This window comes from Manihot esculenta, chromosome 7 (assembly GCF_001659605.2).
Source record: "Manihot esculenta cultivar AM560-2 chromosome 7, M.esculenta_v8, whole genome shotgun sequence".
In the NCBI taxonomy this organism is placed as follows: Eukaryota; Viridiplantae; Streptophyta; class Magnoliopsida; order Malpighiales; family Euphorbiaceae; genus Manihot; species Manihot esculenta.
In genome coordinates, this window is record NC_035167.2 from 6,016,997 (window position 1) to 6,034,857 (window position 17,861).

The 17,861-nt window shown below is 23.9% G+C and overlaps 1 protein-coding gene across 1 annotated transcript; it reads left to right on the forward strand.

The window, feature by feature from the left end:
• The first annotated feature begins 11,042 nt into the window (after nt 1-11,042).
• Nucleotides 11,043-11,646, forward strand: LOC110619696 (pathogenesis-related protein 1C). Its single transcript, XM_021763236.2, has one exon. It carries the CDS (start codon nt 11,062-11,064, stop codon nt 11,545-11,547), a length of 486 nt encoding a protein of 161 aa, XP_021618928.1. The 5' UTR covers nt 11,043-11,061; the 3' UTR covers nt 11,548-11,646.
• The last annotated feature ends 6,215 nt before the right edge of the window (nt 11,647-17,861 follow it).

The window sequence follows — 17,861 nt, forward strand, 5'->3', positions numbered from 1 at the left end:
TTATCTTATTTTCTTCTCTCATCTCCCTTCATTTCATTCATTTCTTCTCTCCTCATTCCTTCACTTTTCCCTTATCTTATTTTCTTCTCTCAATTATTTTCTTCCATTTTCTCTTCAATTTTCTTTTATTTTTAATCTTCCTTCTATCTCTTAATTTTTGTTTTATTTTCTTTATTTTCTCTCATATTTTTTTCTTTCATTTTCTTCTATTTTCTTTCATTTTCTTCCAATTTTTTTAATTTTCTCTTCCACGTTCTATCATTTTCTATTCCTTTTTTTTTCATTATTCATTCATTTACTTTCTTTTCTCTCATATATATACTCTAACTTTTTTCTTTCATTCTTTTCTATATCTTCATTTTCTATTTTTTTTCTTCATCTTTCTCTCATTTTCTTTTCTTTTTTTCTCTTTTTTCTTCCTTTTTTTCTCATTTTCTTTAATTTCTCCTTTTTCCTTATTTTCTCTTCATTTTTATCATTATTTTCTTTTATTGTCTCTTTTTTCTTATTTTTTCTTTTATATCTCTTTTTTTTTCATTCTCTCTCATTTTTTCATTTTTTAGATTTTTCTCATGTAATTTTATAAGAATTTTCTTATAAAATTAATAAAATTTAAAATATTAAAGTTAATATTTAATGTAAAATACAATGAAAAAATTAATAGTTTACCATAATTAAATTATTATTTAATATAAAATATAATGAAATAAATTAATAATTTAATATAATTTTTTAAATATTTTTTAAAAATTAATCACAAATTTAATAATGGAATATAAATTTAATATATTTTTTTATTTTTTATTTTATCAAATTAATAACGGATTAGTAACGGATTTCTATCCATTATTAAATTTTGTAACGGATTGCTAATCCGTTACTATTGCATTAGCAACGAGGTTCATAGTAACGGATATAAATCCGTTACTAATCCATTACTAAATAGATTAGTAACGGATTTTTCATTGATTAATAACGAAAAAATCCGTTACTAATCCGGAAAAATCTTGTAGTGGGAGCCTCCCTAGGGCCACACGGTCATAATTGAGACTTCGTGATTTACCCCTTCATTAATCATAGAATAACTAATGAGCAGGTAAAGGGGCACTTGATGACGGGCCACTGGTACCTAGGCTGCAGTCGAGCTCTTGCAGGAGAGTCAGACCCAAAACCTATCAGAACCCAATACGCAAGCTGACTTATTAGCACACAACCCAGTCCACGGTTGAGCAGACCGGGGTCCGGACTCATCAGAGAGGAACCCAACTCATTTGACGTGATGGGAGAGTAGGGGAGTAGGCCCAGCTATGCCACGACCCTATCAACACGAGCTCCAGAAGGGAATTAAATGGCCGCCTGACGATGGTGGGAAGGCAAGTATTCCCATATGTACGGTTCTGTATGATAGCAACAGGTAGCAGTGTAGTAGAGTGGCGGTTATGCGTCGCTAGAGAATAAGGAAAAAATGAATAAAAGAGGATGGTGTGAATCATTCAGACTAAGTTTTACTCACTCATATCAAAATCCTACCTCTTACTAGATCTTAAATCATCAGGTATCATTGGTGCAACATTGTCTATATATATAAATATTATTATTATTTAACAATTTTATAATCCTTTTTATTTTTTAATATTATTTAATGTTTAAATGTGTTAATTCAGCTTATTCATCGAGCTTGTAGATTTCTGGAAACATGGCAGACAACTCGATTAGTTCCAATTTATAACCGGTTTTAAAATGAATGTGGATGCTTCTTTTGATTTGAGTACAAAACTAGCAAGGGTGGGTATGGCCATACGGGATACTGCAGGTCATTTTGTGGAAGGTTGTAGTAAGCGGGTTGGACAGGTTCAAAATGCTAAAATTGCAGAAACAGTGGGTATTAGAGAAGCATTATCTTGGGTGAAGGAACAATATAGAGATGAGATGAGATGGATTGTCTATTGGTGAAGCAAGCTTTGGAGTAGATGGATTGTCTATTGGTGAAGGAAGCCAAATTCTACTTAAAATTCGTATTTGGCTCTATTCATTAATAATTGTAAAGCTGTGGCAAGTGAATTTATTTCTCAGTTGATAAAAAACTATCTAGACTCCGTTAGGAGTTTTAACTAATATAAGTTTGATTAAAATGAAATATGAGAAAAAATATATTAAAAGATTAAAAGTCTTATTAAAATTTCTCAAAAATTGAAAAGTGAATTTCTAATTAATTAATATCATTTAGTTAAAACGAAACATGAGAAAAAATATATTAAAAGATTAAAAGTCTTATTAAAATTTCTTAAAAATTGAAAAGTGAATTTCTAATAATTAAGATATACTATTTATAATAGAAACAAAACCCTAATAAGTAAAATTATGAAAATATCTAAAATATCAAAAAAATAATTAAAATACAAAATTGACTCTTAAATGATGAAATTTTCTTATCGAACTTTATGACCAGATCTACGGCTCTCATCACACTTTTAAAAATCGTGCCTCTCGAAATTTTCTTTCCAAAAAATTATAGTGAATCTTTATCGGATGTTAACAGTAAAAATTAGGTCTGGTCCAAGTCTGCCGTAAAATCCAAAATTAGTTGCCCTCTATTAGATGTCGACAGTAAAAATTAGGTCTGATCCAAGTCTGCCGTAAAATCCAAATAAGTTAGTTGCTCCATATCATTAGTCTTTCTCGTTTATTCGAAAATCAGCAAATCAAGTAGTGCATGCACTAGCAAAGCTTCCTAGTTCTGTGCCTAGTTTAATAGAATGGTCAGATTGGCCTTCATCAAGAATTTGTATTGTACTACTTCTTGATATGAATAATAATTAAGCAGTATTAATTTTTTTAAAAATATATTATTTTAATAATATTATGCCATAAATTGACTTTTTATTATTTATATATAACTCAAAATTTAAATTTTTATTAATAATAAATTAATTTAAATAATAAAATCATTATCTACTTAAATTTTAATTATATATTGTAACTAATTAGATAAATATATATAGATTACACAATATATATTTATAATTAAAATTTTTAAATATCAAAATTTATTAAATTTAATAAATGATTTTTAATATAATAAGTAATTTAATTCTCTTAAATTTAGAATTAATAACATTAGAAATTAATTTCACTATATTATAAATATTTTTTACTCTACATAAAGATTATAATAAAAAAAATTGCTATAAATATTAAATAAATAAATTTTATAATTATTAAATATCATATGTTATAAAATAAAATACACAAAACTTACAGTAATTATTAATTATAGCTATATTAATATTTATATTATTTTAATTTATTATGAAATAAAATAAACTAATTTTTTATAGATAAAAATATTATATTTTTATATATAAACACTCAATATTAAGAAATTTATTTTTTTAATGATAAAAAATAAAACTATATATATATATATATATAGCCTAAACAAAATTAAATTATGAAAATTTTCACACATTATTACTTATTAATAAATATAACTTGCAATTTTTTACTAATTTTCACCTAAATACTTAATTATAAAAAAAGATAAAATAAAAATAAAGAAAGTAACTTGAAATTATTTAAATTGGGTTAGAGAAGTTTACTTCCCTATAAAGGGAAAGTAAAAAATATCAACTTTTAAAAAAAAATAAAATCAAGTCAACGTTCATACTTATGAGATTACCCCCAATTTATCAGTAATTACTCATTATTAAACAAAAAAAATTATTTAAAATTTTTAATATATTTATTAAAATTATGAAATATACGAGATTAGTGTCTTAGGGAGTTTCTGCTACTTCAGCATTCAGTTGTGTGATCAATAATATAATTTGAAAAAAAATAAGATAATAATTTTTTTAAAAAGTTTTTTATTAAATTTTTTAAAGTATTTAGATAATAATAAGATTAATAATATTTAAAATTAAAGTAATCACTTTATTTTTTTAAATCATTAATTTGTTTTTAATTATTTCGTATATCTTACAATTTTATTTTTTAAATTTGAACGAATTATTTAATATTTTAATATTTTTAAATAATATTTAAATTTTTTATTTTAATAATAATATTTAAAAAATTTTAATTGTTTTAATTATCATATATATATATATATATCAAAACCTATAAATTTAATGGTAGATATATTAAAAAATATCAAGTTTTTAAATATATAAAATACATTAAGGTTAAAATTTTAAGATAATAATTATTAAAATATATTTAAATATTAATTAATTACAAAATAAAATTAATTAAACTCAAAAAATTTACAATTTAAATCTAATAATATGATATTATGATAATTATTTTAATATTTTTAATTAATATTTAAATTTTTTATTATAATAATTTTATCTTAAAAATTTAACTTCAATATTATCAAAATTATTAACTTTTAATAATTATTCTACATAATTACCAAATCAAATTAAGTAGACTCATAAATAAGAAATTTAAACATGCATTAATTTAATGATAAATATTTAAAATCATTTTTAGTGTTATATGAATAATTTATTAATTTAAAATTATTTAAATAATAAAATTATTATTTAATTTTAAATTTAAAATATAAAAAATAAATAAATAATTTAGGAGTATAATTCACAATTCCAATATTCTCCTCTTTCCTCTCTTATACACAGAATAATTTTATTTATTTATTTATTTATTTCATTGCTATTACTTTTCTTACTAATTCATTCGGTAAGTGTCACTTTTCTCTATCATTCAGTCTCGTATGTATGGACGTATCAATGTATTTCTTTCTGTTAGACAGCCATTTAATTTCTCCCAGCACGCATGCTGAAAGAGCTGCGAGCTGATTGGATCTGCTCTTTTATCTCTTATCGTGTCAGTAAATTAAGTTGTCTCTAATAAATATGCGTGTGTAATCAGTCCGATCTGCTTTGATTTCGAATTGAAACACGCGACGTTGGATCGATCTGTATTAAAGAGTCTTAATGGACTCTGGACTTACGTTCTTCTCTAGACCCGGCCTCGTTTCAAAGTGCAAGAAAGCTCAAATTAATCCTAACCCATTAGAGTATTATATTTGTAGCAATAAAATGTTATTAAATATTAAAATATTATTAATATTTATTATTTTGAATTAAAACAAATAATTTTTTTACTTAAATTAAAATAAACATTTAATTAATCTTAAAAACTCCAACAACCCAATAATGCTTTTAAGTTTTAAAAAAAAAAGCATTATTTTATATGTTATTGGAAAATTTTTTTAAAAAATTGCTTTTTGTAAAGTTTTTTTACGATTAAATTAAATTTATAAATTTAAAATATTTCACAATTAAATTTTTCATAATTAATATTTTTTTAAATCATATATATATATATATTAACTTATTACCTTTTTGAGTTATTTTTTAAAAAGTTTTATACTGACTAAAATTATAAAATTTACTTATTTTCATTTTTGAAAATTTAAATATAAGAGTAAATATTTTCAGAATTTGAATACTATTACACTTTTGAAATATTAGGATAAATATAAAATATGTGATAAGTCGTGACAATGATTTTCACGGTGGGCAAAGTCATTTCCCATGTGGCCGTGTTCACGAATCACGATCAATATTTTTCCGTGATTGGTGATGATCATGACGTAAGGCACGGAGCCTCTGCTTGTGTCATATTTCTACAAACAAAAAATAAATAAAGTAAATAAATAAAAATGAGATTTGAAAAAAATGTCTAATTATTAAACCATAAAACAATTATTTTAATAATGTATTAATTATATTTACCATTTATTTCAAATATTGTACGTGAGAGATGTCACCTTTAAGAAGTATTATCTATTATTTAAAAAAATTAAAAATAAATTATTTTTTTTACAATTTCTTAAAAGCTATTTCATTATTTATCTTTCTCCCTTTAAGTATTTAATTTTTTATTAATAGCTTAATGGATAAAAATTATTAATATTTGAATAATTAGATGAAATAAACAGCAATTTTATCAAATTAAATAATATTTTTATTATAATTTAAGTGATTTAATTATTTTTTAATTATTATGATTAAAATTTAATCAATAAATAAAAATTAGTAGACAGAATATAACAAAATAAAATAAATTCATGAATTTTTATTCATAAATCAAGAAAACAATCCATATACTTCACAAAAATTATTTAGTGGACATGGCTTTTTATGTAGTTATGTAATGAACCGATATGTCCATTCACCTGTCCGCACCCCTATCGGTCTTAGAGTTGAGATCGAATTAAGATCGTCGAAGCATATAGTAAATTTACTATACGTCCGTCCATTACCGGTGTTAGAGTTCAGATCAATTTAAAATCATCAGAGCATGTAGTAAATTTACTATATATCCTGTTATATCTGATATAATTCAAAATATAATTTTAAAAATGCACATAAAATATTTTCATAACATAAATCAAGACTCAATATCTTCATATATACATAACTAAAAACAGAAATTCATATTAGAGCTCTCATCAAAAGCTGCAGCATAGTCATCAAATATACTACAGCTTGGTTTAAATATAACTTAAATTTAAAACTTCTATATGATAAGATCATTGGTAAGAAATCATAAAAGAAAACTCAGAAAGAACATAATAATAATCTATATTAAATTACATGTTCACAATTAAACTATTACATAAAGAGCTATACCCACAGCAAAAGTCGAGGTTGCATATTAACTCTGATCCTATAAACCTAGAATTAGGGAAAAAGAATAAGCTGCTAGAGCCTAGTAAACATAAACATAAACATAATATAAAAAAGTTTAAAACATATGCTCGTATGAATGTCTTATAATAAAAACAACTCACATCAAGATGAATTTGTCACTAGTAACCCTCCATAACAATAATAGTGTTCGGCCCACAATGGGTGCTCCCCATAATTTTCTCTTAAATATATAATATAATATATTCATAATGCAAAAGGTATAGAATGAGTACCCTTACATAATGCAAGTAGTGTAGAATGCGCCTCAACCTGAATTTCCATATCGCACCATACTCTAGAGCTAGTGGGTCATTCAACTTCCATCCACAACAACAATTAATTATGTAAGGCATCATATTCGTGAATTCTAATACAAAATAACATATTCATATATACATTATATCATTTTACCCTTCAAAAGTTTTTCAGTTCCGAGATTTCGAATTTTAGATTTCAATAAAGATTTCATCAAAAATTTAAAATTTTGATATTAAAAATTTTAAATTTCAATATTGAATTTTAGCCGGATATTTTATGTTGACTCATTAATCAGATTGCTTCATTTGTCTATTTTTTATCTATAAAGTTTAGAAAATTGATGAGATTGCGAGTTCAAGTCTCTTATTTATATATTTTGAGATTTTACAGTGAAAACAAAGAATGCTACTTAATCGAATTCGCGTTAAATATATTCATTAAAGGAGTAAAACTAAATTTAAAAAATATTGTATACTTATTATTTGAAGTACCACTTATTAAGATAGAAAAAATTTATACTATTTTTTAACTCGAGAATACAGTACAAAGAAATTTAATAACAAGACAATATTGAAATAGTTAACACTTAGATTAATACTAAATTTTATTTTCACTCATTTAATTAAATATTTTTACATTTTTGCCACTGAAGCATGTCTCACGAGGTCAGCAAGTCCATGTTGAGATCCATGCCCAATCCTTACTTGACTCGAGAGCATAAATTTTATGGTCAATCCATTTATTTTCATACATTGGAAAGAATATATCTTTTTGTGATATATTTAATTAATAAAATGATTTTAATACAAAAATATTGATTGATTTTGTTATTAATTATTAAAATATAAAATTTATAATTTAGTTATGGATTCAATTATTTTTAATTGGATAATCAAATTAATTAAAATAATAAAAATGTTATTCTTTAGCATTAACTGTAATTTTATTAAAAAAATACTGTAATTATAGTAATGATCTGTTATAGTTTTAATAATAATAATATAATAATAATTTAATTTTTAATATTTTTACTAAAATAATTTATATTTATTGTTTGAAAAGTAAATATATTATACATATGCTTTTATCAATATTTTTAAAATTAATAAAAAAAATATTATTAATTTAATTATAACCGGTAACTCACTAAATATTTTCAATTTCAGTTATAATTAGTTCGCTCATTATTAATTTATATCAATATAAATATATGTAGCAGTAAAGGTCAGTTTTACGTGAATTTGATTTAAAATCGAATCAAACTAAATAAATTAAAATTAAAATTTAATATTTATAAAAATCGAATTAAATTGATTTTAAATAGAAATCGAGTCAAATTAAATCGATCTGATTTAATATAATTTAGTTCGATTTGATCGGCTGAATTTTTTAATAGACTTTTTTATTATTTTTTATACTTTATTTTTAATATTTTAAAATTTAATTAAAATATTTTAACTGGTTTAATCTCTCTATATTATCAAAAATAATATACTATTATTATTAATCAGTTTGATTCGATTTTTTTAATTTTTTTTAATAAAAAATAAACCCAACTGAAATAATTAAAATTTTTAAAATTAAAAATTAAATCGAATCAAAATAAATAAAAATTAAATTAAAATTTTAAACTAATTTAACTTAATCGATTTTTTTTATTTGAATGGCGTGTAGGCTAAATTATCAGCAATATAATATTTTTAAAATTTAGTGCACTCACATGTTTAATCCGGTGAATAAATCTGAGAGATTTCAAATTTCAAATTCTACTCTCCGGATTCTCAGATTTAAAAAAAAAATTATTATGTCTTCTAACACTGCCAAATATGTTGGATACCCTTCTATAAATGCTAAATATATGGCATATTAATTTTTCACTATTACCATATATATTATTGCTTTAAAAATTAATTACCATAACAAAAAATAATTAAAAAAAATCATAATTTACGTTTCCCTTAATTAATAAAATTTAAATAATAATAATAAAATTATTATTATTTATTTAATTTTCACCTATTTTAGTAAAATTTTTTCAGATTTAATTATGGTTAGTTATAGCCGGCTAATACTTTATTGTCTAATTAATAAAAAATAATTTCTTTCATTAATGTAATTATATAATTTTTTTTATTTTTTAATCATTTGATTATTGTGAAGATTAATACATATTGTAACTCATGCAATTAATTAATAAAAATAATTGTTTTATTATTGTCATTTTATTATCACAATTATTAAATTTAAAATAAAATTTCTTTAACTTTATTGTATGCATTTTTTATTTTAATTTCATGGATTTATATTATATTTAAAATTAATTAATATTATAACATATAAAATTAATTAATACGAGAGATTTTAAATTTTACTCTTTTAATCTCAATTTTCATTTAAAAAAATATTAATTAATAAAAAATTTTGTTATAATATTAATTATATTCACTTAAAAATAATAATAAAGTGGTCAAATGATTATACTAATTTAATTAATTAATTATTAGTTAAAATAGTTAAAATTTTAAAATGCACATGTAATTCTTGAAACATCATCATATTATCCCATTTTATCTTTTAGAATAAATAAAAATAAATTTTAATAAATAATTATTTGTTCAAATTTTAATTTAAATTTTTTTAAGAATTTTTTTTCCAATACAAAAGTTAAAAGAGAAACTCTTCTGATAAATATTACAACAGAAAAAAATTTGAATATTGTAAGAAATCTCAAAAATAATATTTTCTATAATTTTTAAAATTTTAAGGGTAATTTTTTTGAAGAAAAATATGTTAATATTAATTTTAAAATTATTTTTATTAAATTTAAAATAACTAATATATATAATTAAAATTTTTAAATTTATCATATAATAAGTAAATGATATGATTTACTTAACATGACGGGTTAAAATAGTAAAATTCAAATTTTTTTATGAACAAAGTAATTTTATTATTTTTAAATAATATAATTATGAGAATTACTATTAATTTATTTATAAACAAGAATAAAACAATAAATAAATATTTAATATATTATTTCACAAATTAATTAAAAACTATTATACTAAAATATGTGAAAAACTATTAAAATTAAATTAATTATGTTAAGAATGACAATTTTTAAATGAATAAAAATTTAAATTAATCAAAAAAATAAATTTAATCTTAATTAAAATATCAAATTAAAAATAAATAAAACAATAAATTATTACTATGTATTGGACAGATATTTCTCTAGCCGCTGCATATGAGAGGCCAATAGGTCAAATGAAAGCATGTGAATGGAGAAAATTGAAGCCTCCATAAGAAAAATAAGAAATTTTAAATGATTTTTTTTTTTAAAAAATTGAACTTATATATTAAATATAATATAAAAAAGAAAATAGATAATATTTTGAAATATTTAAAATTAAATAAATAAATAAATAATATGGAACGAAAAATAATTAATTATACATTTAATTATATGTGATCATTCATTCGGTTTGATTCAAAATTAAATCGAACTAAATAAATTAAAAATTAAAATTTTAGTATTTATATAAATTGAATCGAATCAATTTTGATTAGAAATCAAATTAAATCAAATCGATTTAATTCCGTTTGATTCTATTCAGTTTGAGTGATTTAAATCCGATTTAATTCAGTTCAATTCCATTCGGTTTGAATGATTTAAATTTTTAATAATTTTTTTTATTTTTTACACTTTATTTTTAATATTTTAAAATTTAATTAAAATATTTTAATTTTAATATAATCTAATCTCTCTATATTATTGAAAATAATATATATTATTATTAATCGGTTCGATTCGCTTTTTTCGATTTTTTTTCTTATTAAAACTAAATCAAATTAAAATAACTGAAATTTTTGAAATTAAAAACCGAACCGAATTAAATTAAAATATATAAAAAGTCAAACTAAATTTTTAAATTAATTTGATTCGATTAATTTTTTCAATTTAAACCGAATACGACTCGACTGGATTTAATAGTGTAAAAGAATAGAGAACAAGGTTGCTTATAAATACCCGTCACTCTACCACAGAAATTTCAATAGCACACAAAAGAAAACCAAAATGATGCTCTGCAAGCTCCCATTAGCTCTATGTTTTCTCATAAGCACAGCCCTAACCATTCTCTCTTACGCCCAAGACACACACCAAGACTATCTGAATATTCAAAACCAGGCTCGAGCAGATGTTGGTGTTGAACCCTTGACTTGGGACGACAAGGTAGCAGCCTATGCACAGAACTATGCAAACCAACGTATTATCGACTGCAATCTCGTGCACTCTGAGGGTCCCTACGGCGAGAACCTGGCATGGGGCGGCGGGGACCTTTCAGCCATAGATGCTGCAAAGATGTGGGTTGATGAAAAGCCTTATTATGATTATGATTCCAATTCTTGTGCTCCAGGCCAAGTGTGTGGCCACTATACTCAGGTGGTTTGGAAAAACTCAACTCGTGTAGGGTGTGCTAAGGTGACCTGCAACAGTGGAGGGACGTTCATTGGTTGCAACTATGACCCTCCTGGTAACTATATTGGGGAGCGGCCTTATTAGATATGGTTGATGAAGCAATCTAAGATTTGTACTTAGTATGTCTTGTGAGAATTAAATAATAAATAATTAATGATATGTATCGGCATAAAATATTAGAACGATGGATACTCTTTTCGTTTTATAATTTTTGTCTATCTTCTCTTTTTTTTATTGTCTTAAAATTATTATCTACTTTTCTTTATTTTTTAGACAATAGTAATATATAAATTGACTATTATAACTCAACATAATTTAATTTTACTTTTAAAAAATCTCTACAAACAACTCTTAATATTCAATAAAATTTATATATTTAAAATGGATATAATTGAAAAGTTAATAAAAAAAATTATATTTTTTAATATGTTTGAAAGATAAAATTAATAAAAATTATAAGACGAAAAGAATATATAATAATAAGAAAAATCTTATCGACATCTAGGTGTATTCTTCATGTGGAGTGTGCTTTCCATATTATTAAATTTTAAATATATAAAAGTGATTTTTTTGCTGTTGTTATTGACATATATGCTTCAAGGTTTTATTTTGTACTCAGATCTAAATATGAATTGATAAATTAAAAAAACACAAAAAAAGAAAGAGAAAATTAAAAAAGCACAAAAAAAAAGGGAAAACTAATAATAATAAATTTCTCTTAAGTAAGAAGGGATTCTTATAACAAGAATCTCATTTGATTTGTTAACTTTAATTTTTTTGACATTTTTGAAAAAAAAATCATTTACCCAGTCAACTTTATAATAATTTTTTATATACTCCACGCACTCGTATTACAAAATAAAGAAGAAAGAAATTTGAAAGATGAAAGAGAGAATCTGATATATTTAATTCTTCGGTTAGAAGCTTTATATACAAGAGTTAGAGATTGGTTTTAATTAAGTTACAGCACAGTAACAAACTAACAGTCTACCTAACTCTAATCAATTTTTTCTCAGTTTACTTATCTTGATACTTCTCCTCAAATTGAACATATATGTTGCCAATATTCAACTTGCTCAAAATTACATCAAAAATCACCTTTTCTCGTATAAATTAACAATCAAATTATATGTTATGTTCTCTCGTGCAAGACTGAATTGTTAGAAATATAGATAGAAATATGAATAGCAGTCATACTGTCACAAAACAATTTCACAGGTTGTGGAGCTAGGACATTTAAGTCTACTAACAGCGAAACCAACCAAAGAATTTGTGTAGTAACAACCGCCATGGACTTATATTCTGCTTCGGCTGAGTTCTGGAGATTGTAACTTGTTGTTTAAACTTCTAATTTATTAAAACTTTCCAAGGAACATACAAAACCTAGTTAGGGATCTTCTAGTTTCTATGCAACTAGCCCAATCACTATTAGATTATGCCCTTAATTGTGACTCAAATTTTGCTACTAGAAATAAAACTTGACCTTGAGAGTCTTTTAAGCATTTAAGAACTCTGAATCCAACATCTAAATATTTCTGAGCAAGTCTGTCCATAAATTGAGACAACATATGCACATTATAGGCAATATCTGAATCGAAAATACTCTTTTTTTTTCATAATTTTTTTAATTTTTTTTAATTATCTCAAAATTATTATCCACTTTTTTACATAGAGTATAGTAACATATAAATAAACTATTATAATCCTATTTAATTTTATCTTATTTTAGAAAAATTTCTCAAACATCTCTTAGTATTTATTAACATTTAATATATTTAAAATGCGTATAATTAAAAAATTAATAAAAATATTATATTTTTTAATATGTTTAGAAAAAATAGAATAGATAAAAATTATGAGAGGAAAGATAATTGCTTAGCTATACAATCAAAGGTGGTAAATTTAGTAGACTCAAACTTGAGATCTCACCTATTTCCTCCGTTTTAAATATAATGAGACAAAAAATACTTAATGGTAAAATTAACGGAGACACTGACTAATAAATTTTTTAAAATGTTAATAACGTTTTAATATATTTTTAATAATTTTCTTTTAAAATTATATCGTAATTTTCTCATAACAAAGTTGTAATGTATTTGTCTCCCTCCTTTAGACTTTCCACATTACATAAAGATGAATTCATATTTGAACAAGATAGAGCAAAATCTAGTCGTCACCTTTTGGTAAAGATGAGATCAACCTATAATTATAATTATTACAAAATAGGTATTTTATATATTGTTGAATTATTAACCAATCACTAAAAAAAATTATTATTATATATATATATAAATATTAAGTGATACTATATATTCTTTTCGTTTTATAAATATAATTTTTTATTTATTTTAAATTATGAGTAACTTTCTAAAAATTAATTTTTTTATTATACTTTTATTTAATATATATTGAAAAAATAAAATTTATTAGTTTAAATAATAATATAATGAAATAATATGAGAGAAAAACATCACGGCTATATCAAAATATTTAAAAAAGTGACAGTAATTCGTTACCTTATATAATTTAATTGTATCTATAAATTAAAAGTAACAGTTTAAGACTTATTATATCAGCTTTCACTGATAAATATAAGATTATAATTTAATTATTTTTTTATGGCACAATTCAAATTATAATTTTACAGAATATATAATAAATTTTTCTTTAAAATATATATATTATTATACATAATATAAAAAATAAATTTTTTTTATAATAATTTTAAATTATTATCAAATCGTCGTCTTAATAATATTAAGACGACAGTTTTATAATAAATGTAAAAATATCATTGGCTAAATTCAGTGCATATAAAATTTAATAGTTTTAATTATATTATCTATATTTTTTTAATTTATATATAAAAAACTAAAATAAACCTCTCTATTTGACCGACGACTTTTTTTACTAGAACTACAAGGGAGTTGTGTATTCTTTATTATGTTCCCAAAGCTTTAAGGAAAGATGAACAGCATAAATTTCGGTGTAAAAGTAAAGGGCTGAATTGTATTTTCACATGCCTCTTTTAATTTTCAGAATTCCTTCATTAGTTCCATAAATCATGCCACTTTAATCCCTTAAGAATCATGCTGTTTGACTGATAACCCAACTTCACGTGCCAAAATCAGCCACCAAATACTCTGCCTAGCTTCAAAGAATTGCTCATTTTATAAAAAAAAAATTATTATAAGTAAATATTAATATAATTTATTAAAATATTTTAAAAAAATATATAAGTAACTAAAATTTTTATTTTTTATTATTTTAAAAATTTTATTACTAATTTATTAGATAATTCCACTTTTAAATTTTAAATAGTTCAATTTAGAGTTAATATACAAAGATTTAAGGTCATTTTCTCACTCATGTCGAAGTTATTAATGTAGGAATTAAGGAAAAGTTTTAGCAGAATATAAGGGAGTTCTATGAATCTTGCCTATTTTACTCTGCCGAATTCCTTCATTACTTCCATAATTCTTGCCGCAGTAATCCCTGAGGCCATGTCGTTCGACTGAGTTTACCCTTTTTTTTTAATATTTTTTTTTCTCTCAATTTCTTTTCAGTAGCCAATGCATTAGGAGTCTAGAATTTTAAGGGACTAAAGTATAATTTTTCTAATATAAAATTTCTTAAAAACGAAATAAATAAAAATTAATATAAAATAGTAGTATCAAAAAAGTCGTATCAATTTTTTATAATTTCATTTTCATGTAATAATTAAGGAGTGTCATTTTAGACATATTGATATCTTCTTTTACCACAGTTCAACTTGTTTCTAAAATTTTTTTAATATTACTACTTTATACTAATTTCTCCCTATTTTGTTATCAAAAAATCTCATATTAAAAAAATTATATGTTAATTCCTCAAAATTTTAGACTCCTAACACACTGGTTAACACCTTACAATGAAAATCTCACTAGTATAAACCTTTTTTTTTCTGAATAATTGATAAAATAATATTTAAAAGTCAAACATGACACTTGGGATTGAGAAATTATATTATTTAAATTAGCAGCTACTAAGCAGACCAATAATTGCTACCTTCAACTGCCATGGACTCTTTCAAATAGTGTCTTGATTTTGGAGAAATTTAAGCGAGTTTAAACATCTGTTTCTAGGTTTTGTATATCATGGTGAATTTCTACCATTAACCCAGCAGCAATATAATCAGGCCGGAGCCAGGCAGGGCCAACAGAACCGTAGCCTCCATGAGATTTTCAAATTATTTAAAAGTATTTAGAAAATTTTACATATAATTAGAAAAATTACAATTAAATCTTTATATTTTTAGAAAATTTATTAGTTTTATAAAAGTTATTGTTATTGTTAGAGTTATTTATTTAGATTTTTCTATTACAATTGTAAATGGTAGATAGGTTATATTTTTACTGCTCTCTAGCTACTGAGGCCATAAATATTATTTGGCTAGATGTACCGGATAACTTGATTCATTTCCTCCTAAAGCTCAATAATATCATCTGAATACATTTCTTCAAATCTCTCTCTCTTGAATCTTCTCCATACTTTCTACATGCTATCAGAACAGATAACCGCTAATAAAACCTTAGATTTGATCTAGATTTCCTTTAATTATGGATGAACCTTCAGAGAATGAACCACCTAAAGCAAGGAATAGATGGCAGAATCTCCATCTCAAGCGAATACGAGAAAAGATAATGACCGTGTTGTAAGAAAAGCTAATGGATGGAGATCCGATGAAATTCCTTAGCTCCAATCATCCAGGTATGATTCTAGTTTCTACATGACTAGTTGGAATGAATTATTCATCCTAGTTAAGAGCGATGGGATCGCTTTAGGCGCTAAAACAGATGTTAGATTTTATAGATGGTACAATGAAAGTACCATAAATAGAGTTTGAAACCAACAAGGTCTGGCAACGATGTGACTATATAGTAACATCGTGGATAATTGAATATAATATCCAAAGAATTGGTTAAGAGTGCTCCTCTACACCATCTCTGCTATAGAACTGTGGCTAGAAATTGCTAAGCGACATGGTGAGTGCAATGGACCTATGATCTATGAAATCCAAAGGAGAATAGCCTCCATCTCGCAAGAGAATGCTTTTGTATCTGTGTATTTTACCATGTTAAAGCAGCTGTAGGATTAGTTGAGTATTATAGAGGTTTTACCACCTAGCACTTGTGGAGTTCTAAAGATAATGGATGGGATTATAATCGGCAGAAGGTTATGTAATTCTTCATGGGGGCTCAATGATGCTTTTGAGCTGGTGAAGGACTGAGTGCTGATAATGAATCCGTTACCATCAGTTAGCAAGGCCTATTCCATGGTGATAAAATTTGAAGCTCAGAAGCCAATTTCATCTACCTTTTCTATGAGTTTTGAGAGTGGCTCTTTTCAATAAGACACAACCTAATTTCTAAAGCCATAAAAGAGAATATAAGAAATATGACTATAAAAAAGGTAATTTTAAATATTGTAATATGGATGGCCACACTAGAGATGGATGCTTTAAATTGATACAATATCCAGATTGGTTTGAATCTAAAAATAAAATCCAAGGATAGAATCTTGGGAGTAGGTAGAACAGGGGCAAATAGGGAGAAGCAATAGCAAATTAGCTACTACAGTGGAGACTCAATGTGAAACTCCATTTGATTTCTCTCCAGAGAATGATAGACTGGAAGAATTTGGCATTCTATTGAACACTCTTCAAACTGAATTCACTAGGATGGTCAAGGGCAAAAGTGTTGTTTTTGTTGAATCCACTCAAGGACAGAGTTCACAGAACATCTCTGATTTTGTTGGTAATTCTCACTCTATAAGTATTCTTGCTGCTACTATTTATGATATCAATTAATGGATTATAGATACTGGTGCTATAGATCACATGTCACCTACTAAATACTATTTTGACCTTTTGACTTTCTTACTCACTCTTACTCTTGTTTATTTACCTAATGGGACAACTACTAAGGTTTTTCAGAGTGAAAACATAACTTTGAATTTAAAAGTCATTCTATAAAATGTTCTATACACTCCTAACTTATAGTACATCCTATTGTCAGTTAGTAAACTCCTAAAAAATACTCAGCTTAAGCTCATTTTTTATCCCACATGTTATGTCTTTTAGGACCAACAGACTGATATTATCATAGCAGTTGGAAAAGAGGAAGCAAGTCTATACAGAATGGATAAGTTAAGCTTCTTATCCTCTTTCATAGATCAAAATATGCAAAACTTAAATAGTTTGTATGTTGGTCATTCTTTACACAAAGCTTCTATACCAATTGTAAATACCATGCTTTCTAATCAATTTACTAATAAAGAAAGCCTTAGTTCAAACTCTCTTTTCTCTACACTATATGCTAGATTAGGACATACTTTAGTTCACAAAATGTTACATATTT